Source organism: Ursus arctos, unplaced genomic scaffold, assembly GCF_023065955.2.
Source record: "Ursus arctos isolate Adak ecotype North America unplaced genomic scaffold, UrsArc2.0 scaffold_7, whole genome shotgun sequence".
In the NCBI taxonomy this organism is placed as follows: Eukaryota; Metazoa; Chordata; class Mammalia; order Carnivora; family Ursidae; genus Ursus; species Ursus arctos.
The window spans coordinates 55,254,311-55,266,802 of NW_026623089.1; the positions used below are offsets into that span (position 1 = coordinate 55,254,311).

At 43.2% G+C, this 12,492-nt stretch overlaps 1 protein-coding gene across 2 annotated transcripts in view; it reads right to left on the reverse strand.

Moving 5' to 3' along the window:
- STOX1 (storkhead box 1) overlaps nt 1-12,492 on the reverse strand; it is a 54,575-nt gene that overhangs the window by 2,087 nt on the left and 39,996 nt on the right. The window contains exons 2-3 of one of the 2 annotated variants that reach the window (XM_026504347.4): nt 5,859-6,011; nt 2,051-4,397 (exon numbers count right to left, since the gene is read on the reverse strand). In XM_026504347.4, coding sequence (XP_026360132.2) covers nt 2,051-4,397; nt 5,859-6,011 — 2,500 coding nt within the window. The remainder of the gene's footprint in view (nt 1-2,050; nt 4,398-5,858; nt 6,012-12,492) is intronic. The other variant, XM_026504348.4, reaches the window with a different exon arrangement.

The window sequence follows — 12,492 nt, forward strand, 5'->3', positions numbered from 1 at the left end:
GGGGTTTACATAACGGAATATTCACAGCCATTAAAAAGAATGAGCTGGATCTATATGTATTGATTGCAAGATATCCTAACTTATGTTAAGTGAAAAAAGAAAGCAACAGCTCCATATGACTTGTTGTTAAAAAATAATTATATTTATAAACGCACAGGAAAAAGTCTGAAAGAATATAAACCAAACTGCTGGGCACCTAGGTGGCTCCATCAGTTAAATGTCTGCCTTTGGCTCAGGTCATGATTCCAGGGTCCTGAGATCAAGTCCCACATTGGGCTCCCTGCTTAGTGGGGAGTCTGCTTCTCCCTCTCCCTCTCCCCCTCCCCCCTGCTCGTGCTCTTTCTCTTGCACTCCCTCTCTCTCAAATAAATAAAATATTTAAAAATAAATAAATAAATAATGAATAAATAAACCAAACAGTTAACAATTTGTAGGTCACCTCAACAGAAAGGCAATGGCAAAGGTTGGGGGATGGAGACTTCCAATTTTACTTATTTATTTATTACAGATTAATTCATTTATTTATTTTAGAGAGACAGAGAGAGAGAGAGAGTGGGAATGTGCCAGCTGAAGGAAGGGCAGAGTGAGAGGAAGACTCTCAAGCAGATTCGGAGCTGAGCAAGGAGCCCAACGCAGGGCTTGATCCCATGACCCTGAGATCATGACCTGAGCAAAATCGAAGAGGTGGACACTCAACGGACTGAGCCATCCAGGTGCCCCCATTTTTACCTTTTATATTTTTTTTAAGATTTATTTATTCGAGAGCGAGAGACAGCGCCCATGAGCAAGGGGAGGGGCAGGAGGAGAAGGAGAAGCAGACTTGCCACTGAGCAGGGAGCCTGACACAGGCCTTGATACCAGGACCCTGAGACCATGACCTGAGCTGAAGGCAGATGCTTAACTGACTGAGCCACCCAGGCACCCCTACCTTTTACATTTCTGCATTACTTTACTTTTTCAAAATGAAGTACACAATAATTTTATATAATAAAAAAATGAGTAGGAGCGACTGGGGTCCTGGGATTGAGCCCCCGCATCGGGCTCCCTGCTCAGCGGGGAGTCTGCTTTTCCCCCTCCCTTCTGCTTGTGCTCTCTCTCACTGTCTCTGTCTCTCTCAAATAAAATATTTTGAAAAAATAAAAATAAATATAAAATAAAATAAAATAAAATAAAATGGTAGGGTGATTATAGGTGTTCGGAACTGGAGTGCCTGGGTGGCTCAGTCAGTTAAGCATCTGACTCTTTTTTTTTTTTTTAAAGATTTTTTATTTATTTTTGTGACAGAGAGACAGCCAGCGAGACAGGGAACACAGCAGGGGGAGTGGGAGAGGAAGAAGCAGGCTCACAGCGGAGGAGCCCGATGTGGGACTCGATCCCGGTAAGCCAGGATCACGCCCTGAGCTGAAGGCAGACGCTTTAACGACTGCGCTACCCAGGCGCCCCTAAGCATCTGACTCTTGATTTCAGATCAGATCATGATCTCAGAATCCTGGGATCAAGCCCCACGTTGGGCTCGAAGCTCAGTGGGGAGTCTGAGGATTTATCTTCCTCTGCCCCTCCCCCCTGCTCACTCGTGCTCTCTCTCAAATAAATAAATCTTTTAAAACAATTTTCAGTACTTCTCAAATATTCTATTATGACCATACTACTTTCATAATCTGAGCAATGTTATTTAAACAAATTAACATGGAAAATATTGGTGGAAAGTAGCTGCATCTCTCTCTCAACGTGTGTAGAACCAGAAACATAAGGGAAAACTTCCAACCCTCCATTGAGGAAGTGCTCCACTGATAGCAGCTCCTTCCTACTTTTAGAAACAATTCAAGATTCTGTAGTAGTGAAGTAAATTTTGGTTCACATTAAAAATGAACTCTATCCTATTATATAAGAGATTTTGTTGTAATTTGATACAATTTATTCAGTGACGGCTGGCAGAATTATATCGCTATAAAAAGTGTATTCAGGAGTCTCCCACTAGGTGATTCAGTACACCCTTGATTTTAATCATTCCTGAGGAATAGTGGCTGATCAAATGTTTACATACACTCACCGTGGAGAGTCTATTCCACTATCTCCTGCCATGCTCTGATTTTCTGTTCCTTCCAAATGACTGTGTGCGTGTTGGAGCTCCTGAGCCAACATTGGCACATGTGAAGTGTTGAAAAGTTCTACCTGTTGTGTGAATGGCTTTCTCATTCCCTGATTCTGAGCACTCTGACTCCAGCTAGCTGGTTTCTTTCCTGTATCACCAACAGAGCCTTGTAGGGTTTCAGTCCCAGAATCGGCTTTCCTTGTGTAATCAAATAAATTTCCAACAGCAGATGTTGCGGTTTGTACACATGTAGCAACACTGGGTTCCTCTTCATAGTTAAAACTGGACTGAGTCCCTGAATTGAGGCCACCACTTTCAGCAGAGAGATTAGGTGTTTGGCTTTCACCTGCGTTAGTGAAAAACCCAGTGGGTTTGTAACACTCATTTCCTTTAAGCACCTGAGGCTCAGACCTGTGTATTTTGCTGTTGTACTCAGCCAGAGATCTTTCCGTCACGTTTTGTTTCCCCAAATGATTCCACTTGCTTCTCCCTGTAAAGGAATACTGAATGCGGCCAGGCAGCCCTTGACATAAGTCATCATTCTCAGAAAAGTCCTCCTCATCTAGATATAATGAGCTACAGGCGCCATCATCATCTTCCAATTCATTCTGATACAAGGCCTGGTTATCATCAGAAAGCCCTTCGTTTTCTAGACCCACATTCTCTGCTTCCTGGACAAATGTCTTTCTCGTGGATATTTCTTCTAAGTCTCCATCTTGTCTCTCAGCTTGTCTCAAATAGTTCGTACTAACTGGGTAATCCAAAAGACCAAGATTTTGGAACTGGTGTATAGTGTTATCAACTAATCTGCAAGCAGAGGAGGCACGGCCTGAAGAGGAGGAACCTTGTGACAGCAGGACATGCTGTGTTTCTTTGGCCTCCCGTAATACGTCAAAGGGAGAGTAACTTTTCCTCAAGACTTCAGGGATTACCTCATTTTTTCCACCATATACATCATATCTCAACAGGTTTTCCCGAAAGGAACAACATTGACTGCCATTTTGCAAGACACTACATTGAGAGTAATTTAAGGGGGGATCTCTGAAGTCCTCACTGATAGGTTTGACAGTAGAGTTACTCATAGAAATGGATTCTGCCATCGGCTTATCTTTACATCTTTCAGCATGTGGCTGTTTGGCTCCACCCTCAAAGATTCTTGAGTAATCCAAAGACCTTGACCTTTGGAAAGGCTTTCCCTTTGGTCCAGTCTGACTGGGTTTCAGATCCCTGGTCTTCTGGATGTTGTGCCCTTTGGTGATTGGGCTGCCTCGGTGAGACAAACCCTGGAAAGGATTACTAATTCGCTTCTTGTAAATCAAATGGGAACCCAGCACAGATAGATTCTCATCAAGTGGTTTCTGAACTACTGCTTCATTTGGGCTTTTAATCCTGGGGGTGGGCTGTGTAGCAGGTAGCTTGAGATGTTTCTCCAGTCTAAGGCTTCCTGGCTCACTTCCCTGACTCCCGGCTCTGTGTCCATCCCTCCGAGAATGGCCCCGCCTTCGAGACTTTGCAGACCGGCCCCGCCTTTTCCTCACTCCCTCTTTTGAAGGATATTTATGCCTGAACGGCAGCATATCAGTGCACGTGCCCTGGCTATTACAGTGTTTCTGTTCTTCGTATTTCTGCATTAAGACTGTATGCTTGATTAAGTTGTCAACAGTCAGAATGGGATTAATTCGTCTGATAATCTCATGTTCGACGTCTCGAGGGATATTGTCCAAGTTATCTTCATCTCGAACGGGCCATTCTTCTGGTGGGAACTGGGCAGAGAAACTGCTGTGCTCTGCTCTGGACTTCTCCTTCCTGGACAGACTACGCCAGAAGAGGCTGAAGCCAAACTTCTTGCCTTTTTCTCTGTCTTTTGTCTCTGGTAACGGTTTGGCGCTTTCACAGATGTGATTCTCCACAGACACTGAAACCGCTCGATTCTGTACCAAAGATCTGGATTCCTGAAGACCCTTCTGGCCTTTTCTAGCCATTTCTGCAGCCGCCAGTGTCTCCTCTACATCCTGAGTGCACGGATCAGGGAAACACCGGCAAGACTGACAATGGGAAATGGGGGCAGCATTTTCTTTGGCTAACTCTGCACAGCTGGCCACGCTCACCAGATACGTAATGCACGTTGGCATCGGGTGACTTTCATCTGATAGGTCTCTCTTATTTTCGTGGGGGGCTGCATTTGTGATGAAGTAAGTCTGAGGAGTGACTATGAAGTATCCCTCTCCAGTGTGATAAATTTTCCTTTCTTTAATCAGAGTTCCGAGAGTGGTATAGAGAATATCTTGAGATGGAATTGCAATGCCTAAAACAAACAAGCATTTCATTACACCGATAGATTTTGAATTAAAAAAACATTCCGATGAGTGAAATCAGTAACTCAGAAATGACCACACAAATGCTTGATGAAGCCAGAGCTAACTGTAACACAGTTAGTAAATGTAATTAAAATGCCAAAGAAGCATTCATAATAGTCACAAGTTAACTGAATAATAGGAATATAATTTGGTCCACACAAAGACATAGGGCAAATTAATGGTTACATAGAGAAAAAAATCTGAGTTTCCTCGAATACACATAGCAAGTTATACAACCCCATCATGAACTTAAATTTTGACTTCAAGACAGCATTCTTGAAAGCAAACACGGGAATTTTTGAAAATCGCAGCCTCATTGCTTCAATCTTAATAAGAATCCAAAGAGAAAATGAAAACCAGTCTGTGCCAGGATGAGGGCAAACTACCTAATATCTGTATTATGATGGCTTTTCAAAGTAGGAAGGTAACAATTTTAAAAGAAATTTCCTTTTCCAAATAGCAGGGATCAAAATTGTATTTATATGGTGAAACATGTTTGTATAATACCAGAAGAAAATACATCAACATATTAACATTGATTTCCTTTGGGATACTGTAAGTGGTTACTTTTCTATATTTTCTTGATTTTTCTACAATAAGCATATTCATTTTATAATGGGAAAAATGAAAAATACTCTTCTACATCCATGCATTGGAATCTCATGCAGCTGTGAAAAGAATGAAATAAATCAATATATAATAATACAGAAAGATCTCTAAATTTTTTTAAAAGACTTATTTATTTGTGAGAGAGTGAGAGCGTGTACACATGGAGGGTGGGGAGGGCCAGAGGGAGAGAGAGAATCTCAAGCAGACGCCCCACCGAGCTTGGAGCCCGAAGCAGGGCTTGACTCAGGGCTCGATCTCACGACCCTGAGATCACAACCTGAGCCAAAATCCAGAGCTGGACGTTTAGGCAACTAGGGCACCCAGGCGTCCCCCCCCCCAAATATTTTTTTAACTTAAAGCAAGGTGCAGACAGAATATAGAGAATGATCCAATTCATGTTATAGAAAAATACATAAGCTCAAATACAATTTACAAAAGTATGCACAGGAAAAGATAAACAATAGAAGCTGTCACCTCTGGGAAGTGGCAATGGAAGAACGGGGTGGGGGCAGAGGTTGAACTTTTCCCTTTTTTGCCTTGTACTCCTTCTACAGTATGATTATTGCCATAAGCAAAAAAAAAAAAGAAAGAAAAAGAAAAAAAAGAAAAAGTTCATTTGGAAAGTCAAAGAAATGCCCTTATCAAATTCATTGATGCAGGCCTTTTCCTAGCAGGGCTCTAATACAAGGTGCTACAATAGAAAAAAAAAAATTGAATATCGTCCAGTTTATTTACATGTTTAAGTGGATTTATCAATAGAAAGCAAGCAATGAACTAGCAGAGAAAACCTGTCACGCTACCTGGGTGGTGCTTCACCAAATGCTCCAGTAGTGTTTCCTGCGTCACCACAGTCTGAGCAGCATTCATATCAGACACAGCACAGCAAAGAACCTCAGCCAAGGGTATAAACTGAGATTGAGCTATTGGATTCATTTGCACTGGAAAGACGTCACCTAAATTGGAGGGTTCAAAAAAAAAAAAAAAAAAAAGGAAAGGTGATACATTTGTAGTAAAAACTATTTGTAATTAGTGAACCAAGAATAAAAAACTGAATAGCACGTGAAATTGTTATTTTTCTCATCAGTTTTTTTCCTCCGCATCTGATAACATGGCATGAACAATGACAGAAAGCATAGAAGAAAAAGGTTTACATTCGGGTTCCCTACTTTTTAAGAAGTCTGTAGAATTGGTCACTACTTTACATGCAAGAGATAGTAAGTTTCCAGATGAAAGGCACAAAGTGCTATCAGAGTTCAGGTCAGACAATGCTCATATGGTAATTCACATTTTTCAAAGCATTTTTTTAAATCATATTAACTATCTGGGGCAGGCAGGGATGGAATTCTTATTTCTTTATTTAAAATACAGAAAGCCGGGGCCCCTGGGTGGCTCAGTCGGCTAAGTGTCTGCTTTTGGTTCAGGTCATGATCCCAGGGTCCTGGGATCAGCGGGGAATCTGGTTCTCCCTCTCCCTCTGTCCATCCCCGTTCATGTGAGCTCCCTCTCTCTCTCTCAAATAAATAATCTTAACAATAAATAAATAAAGTATAGAGAGCCATAGGTGCCTGGATGGCTCAGTCGGTTAAGCGGCTGCCTTCGGCTCAGGTCATTATCTCAGGGTCCTGGAATTGAGCCCCACCTCAGGCTCACTGCTCAGTGGGGAGTCTGCTTCTCCCTCTGTCCCCACCCTGCTCATGATCTCGCACTCTCTCAAATTAAATAAATAAATAAACAAAATCTTTTAAAAAAACTTTTATATATATATATATAAAGTAATTGTCCCAAGGTCAGAAAGCAAGTAAAGTGACCAAAATAGGTCTTCTGACTCCTAACCCAGCATTTTCATCATACCACATTTTCCTGATTGGAATGATTAGGAAGATTTGAAGAAGGAAAGGGCAGAAATGTTTTCCAAAAGCACGAAGAAATGGAGCAAAACCATGGAAGAAGGAAAGCACAAGGTATACAAAAAGCACAAATAGAGTTATCCTGGTTGGATAGAGTTTAAGGGTTATATAAGACCGAGTTGAAGACAGATCGGAAATGTAAGCTAGACTGTATTGTCTTTCCTCCTTCCCAACGTCTTAAATAAATATTCTTAACCTGCTATTACTCAAGATTCTGCTGAACATCCAAGGGAATCCCTCAGTTACTTGGAAATGAAAGACTAGGACTCAGGAAAGAGATTTGGGAATAACTGACACAGAGATCTGAAGCTCAGGAGTGGCATAAATTCTTCAGTAGGAGAAACAGGAAGAGAGCCAAGAAACACTGAACTATGGGGCTATCTACAGTTAAGAAGTAGTAGAAATAGGGACCCACAAAAGAGAGAAGGCCTAATAATGGGGGTAGGAGGGAGAGAACCAAGAGTATGAGAAAAAGAGGCTCCAAAATGACAGTGAAGCAACAGTGTCAAAATGCTTGAAAGGGATCAGAAAGGTTGAGGGAGGGGTGCCTGGGTGGCTCAGTTGGTTAGGCCTCTGCCTTCGGCTCAGGTCATGATCCCAGAGTCCTGGGATCGAGCCCCGCATTGGGCTCCTTGCTCAGCGGGGAGCCTGCTTCTCCCTCTCCCTCTGCCACTCCCCCTGCTTGTGCTCTCTCGCTCTCTCCTCTCTTTCTGTCAAATAAATAAATACAATCTTTAAAAAATAAATAAATAAATAAATAAATAAATAAATAAAAAGAAAGGTTGAGGGAGGAGGAAAAAAGGCCATTGCATTTCTTTTCTTTTTTAAGATTTTATTTGTCAGAGAGAGAGCGCACAAGCAGGGAGAGTGGCAGGCAGAGGGAGAAGCAGGCTCCCCGCTGAACAAGAAGCCTGATGCGGGACTCGATTCCAGGACCCTGGGATCATGACCTGAGCCAAAGGCAGCCACTTCACCAACTGAGCCACCCAGGTGTCCAAAGCCATTGTATTTCTTGATTGGAAAGTGACCATTGGTGTCTTTCAATAGAACTGTTTTCATAGAAAAAGACACAGAAACTAAATGTCAGCTTGAAGGGAAGGGAGTTGGTGAGAAAAAGGTAAGGTTAATGGATCCTCCTTCTAGAGCAGGACTTCTTAACTTTGGCACTTTTGACATTGGGGGTCAGATATAAGGTGACCACCCATCTGAGTAAGCCCAGGACTGGGGGGTTTCCTGGGACATAGGATTTTCAGTGTGATGAGCAGGAAAGTCAAGGGCAAACCAAGATGGCCTGCCTAGCCAGCTAATTCTTCGTTGTGCATTGTAGCAGGTTTAGTAGCGTCCTTGGTCTCTACCCACTTCTAGATGCCAGTAGCATCTCCCCCAGTTGCGGCAACCAAACAAGTTTCCAGACATTGACAAATGTCCCCGGAAGAGGGGGGGTGGTGAAGGCAAAACTGCCCTAATTATAAACCACTGTTCTATACCATTGGTCGGAAAAATCGGGTTCTGAAAGAGGAGAAATAGAACACAAACCAGAAGGGAGTAGGATCGAGTGCATGTGAATGTGTGTGTATGTTGTGATCTTCTTAAAAGAAGATCTCTGCACATTTGGATCCAAAAACGAAGGGCTTCGCCGAAACAATGCACATGATTCTGGGAGAGAGAAGACCAGTAAGATCCCACAGAGGGGAACAGGAAGATCCCACAGAGGGGAACAGGAAGATCCCACAGAGGGGAACAGGAAGATCCCACAGAGGGGAACAGGAAAATGTCAAAAGGCACAGGTAGAAGAACGGCCTCAGAAATAAAGAAGATATTACTTCATCTGGACCTGAGAAAAGAATAGAGGGTGGGAGAAGACCAAAGCCTAGAAGGAAACACACGTGAGCACAGCAAGCTCATCTGATCTCTGCAGAGTTAAGGCAGGGAGAGAGAGGATAGGAATGGGAGGAGAAAAAAACAGGAATGAGGAGCTGAAGAGCGGAAAGGGGCTTTGAAGAGCCGTTCTTAGAGTACACTAAATTGAAAAAAAAATGAATGCAAAGATTATGAAGGAGCCCTGAGTCTCAAGAGGATTGAAATATGGTTGCTGGCAGGGGACGTGGCAATCTGGATGAAAAGGGTGACAGCCAGGGAGGCCAGCAGTGCATATGGGAATCACCACGGGGTTGTGTGAATGTGCAGATTCTGATTCAGAAGGCCCGAAGCAGAGCCCAGGATTCTGCATTTCTAACAACTTCCCAGGTGAGGTCTGCTTGGGAATGGTAGAGGATTAGAGTTTTGATAATAGCAGTGTTCAGGTAGCCAACTGTTCAACAAATAAACATGGCCCTGGGGCTGCATGGGGAATCAAGAGTAGCCAAAGGGAAGCCAAAAAATTGAGAAAACTTGGTTATACCCTGCAGTTGACTCACCCAGTGACAGTGGAGAAGCCAATACATTGTACTAGTTGTTGAGGGGGAAGGAAGGTGGTGAGGATTGGCAAGGTGTGAAGGGTTGTAGCCAGAGCTGGTGAGTGGCCCACGGTATTCATTGTATCTGCATGAAGATAGAGGACTTCCACAAGGAAACTGAGAAGCAGTGTGCTGTTATGCACAACACTGCTCTGTTTCCCTGTGTACTTAAGCTTCTGCAGCTGGCAGGCTGGGCATCTCTGAACACGGAAGTCACAACACAGGGCAGAGTTGCTGTCCGCAACCTAGGTTAGGCTCTTCTCTTGTGTGATGGTGGCTGTTCCACCGGGTGGATGCCAGGATACCTATAGCATTCTGAGAAGCTAGGATGAATGGCTAATCAATTAATATTCCAAAGAGACGAAGATAAGAGATGGTACTATGAAACTTACTGTCCAAGCGGGACATTAGCCGACCTAAACCTCAAAATCCTTCTAGAAAGTCTACCTCTAAGCTAAGGGTAATAAGGCTCTGCCTCTCTTCACTCTGTCTTTGCCTTTTTTTCTCTCGGCATCTTGGACTTACTTTCTTCTCTTTCATCTCCCTCCTCAACCACAAAAAGTAGAGGATTAAAGTACAATTTCACATAGTTCCGTGCTTCTTTAACATAACTCTATATGCTTAATTTGAAATAAATGACTTTAAACTTTTATGTATCTTTCTTTTTAGTCTCCCAAAATAGTCTAAGTGACTTCTTTCTTGTACGTGACCTTAAATTGATTATCTCCTCCTCCACCCACCTTCATGCAGACGGACGAGAAGTCCTTAATTCAAAAAGAGGGTGGAGAAAGGTCTCTCCTAGAAAGATGAGGGCTAGAGTACTGGCGAAGTATAGGGCAAAACCTAAGAAGTTTTTAGGTGGCTCAACCACACAACCCACATTCAAGCCTCGCCGCATCCCTACCCTACATCTAGTCACTTTGAGCTTTGAGGTGGGGGAAGGAGGACGCATTGAAAGGAAAGAGATGAGTGGCTAGAGTGTCAGAATCTGCCTGCCGCGCCCCTGCCGGTAGCCGCCCATTTTTGGGCCAATGAAACAAGGAAGCCGCTCCAAAGGGGGGGGGGGGGGGGGGGCGCGGTCCAGGACTCAGGTCTACACCGTGCCTTCGGGCTAGACCGGAAACAGCCCGTTGTTTAGCTCAACCCTTAAGCTTATTTCCTCCTTTCATAGCAAAAATAGTCAAAATGGATTTTTCATCGGGCTGGTGGGAGGGATGCATGGGATGTTCCTGTACTTTCTTTACAATCTCCCATAGATCTAAAGTCAATTCGAAATAAAAGCTAAAAATAGATTGTTCAGAAAGCACTACTTTTAGTTAACAAGCAGCAATATATGAGCAACAGAACTTTTTTCTTACATTTTAAAAATCCCAAACAACTTCTTTTAAAGAATCTTGACACTGCTTGCCAAATCCAAAGATATTCTCAAATTTTATTCGTAATTCCTACCACGATGTGGGAATGAGTATTTTAAGAGTAAACGAATCAATTCTCAAGTAGAAAGCCACATTGCCTTTCTTTCTCCTTAAAATTAATACAATACGTCCACAGCATTTTAGAGAACGTGTTAAATTGCATTTAACCTCTGGTTCGGCACTCCCTCTAAACAAAGCCTAAAGTTTCTCAGTACATTTCCTTCACAGCCGTTGCTAAGAGACGTCTTCAGGTGCATAAATCATCAAGGGTTTTTTGTGCAGGAGAGCAGAGCCAACCCTGACCAGGAACTTTCATGATAGACTCGGGAATCATGCTCACGCTCTAGCCATCTTTTTTTGTTTCAGTTACTTCTGCCCTTGGATTTTTGGAACGCAATAACCCTTACTAGAGTTTTCCACCAAAAATTAACTTTCTGTGTCGAAGATCCCATTCATTGATGTAACCAGATTTCGCAGGAAGTGAAAGCCAGTCCTTGGGCTTTATCCTGGATTACTATGGAGTAATTGAAGAGCACCCTTAAGCCCAGGCCTGCTGTGGACCTTTGACCCTTGACCAGCAGCAGGGATCAGAAGGATAAGAGAGGCTGTGTACCAGAGTAAACAGTTCACAACAATGTTCTCTCTGTTTACACAGTCTTGTACTCTCGGGTGCTGCAGAGATGGTAAAAGCATTTGGGCTGGAAGACGGGTTTGACAAAAATACCAATAAATTACAATCATATATATTGGTGCCTACTACATTTAATTGCATCTTCTCTGCAAAGGATATTTTGTTGCTTACCTTGCTGTACTCCTAAAGGATTTAGTTGGTACTGATTTTTTTTTTTTTTGTTGTATTTCCAAATTATGATGAGTTTTGAAACAATTCTTCCTTAAAAAGTCCACTTTTGGGGAGAAGAAGAAAAAAACAGCACAAGGCAAATTAAATGTATTTAGTATGGGGACGCCCAGTCAGCAAGTGATAGTATGGAGCTCTGGATTGTCCAAGGTTGTTGACATCCAGTCAGGTCGAGAGCAGGCCCCTTCTAGCTTGAGATCCTACAACTGTGATGAGAACCAGACTCCTGTGTGATGGCTATAAATTCATATAACCCTGGGCAATAAATCCCTGTCCCTGGTGCCTTAGAACAGTGGCCCCGAGAGCCCCTGGCTGACAGGAGCAGAACTGTGCAAGTGTGGCTTGCTCCCGAGTCGGTGACAATAGCCCACCAATGATCCACTGCCATCAGAGTCCTCCTCACAACTCTGAGGAAAAGGTGGTAGTTCCTTTGTCAGGACACAAAGGCTTCCTCCCTGTGCCCCTGGTGGAAGGCCTTTAGAAGAATACCCTATCTTGACTGGTTTTTATCAGCAAAGAAAAGTGGCTAAAAGAGCCATTTCCGGGCCAAGTCATGAGGCATAAATACTCCTACCCCAGTGTCAAATATCAAGAGGTACGTTCAGGACAAATAGGGACACAGCCGGACTGCCTTGCACCAGACCCAGAGAAGGCAGCTGGGGTAGACCAAGCAAACTGTCCCCCAGAACTGTGGTACTGGAGAAATCTTCAACCAGGGACACTGGACTCCTCAATCTGCCAGTTACAGATCACCAGTTGGAAGCTTTGGTAACATTGGATGAGTCTAAACTTTGCAC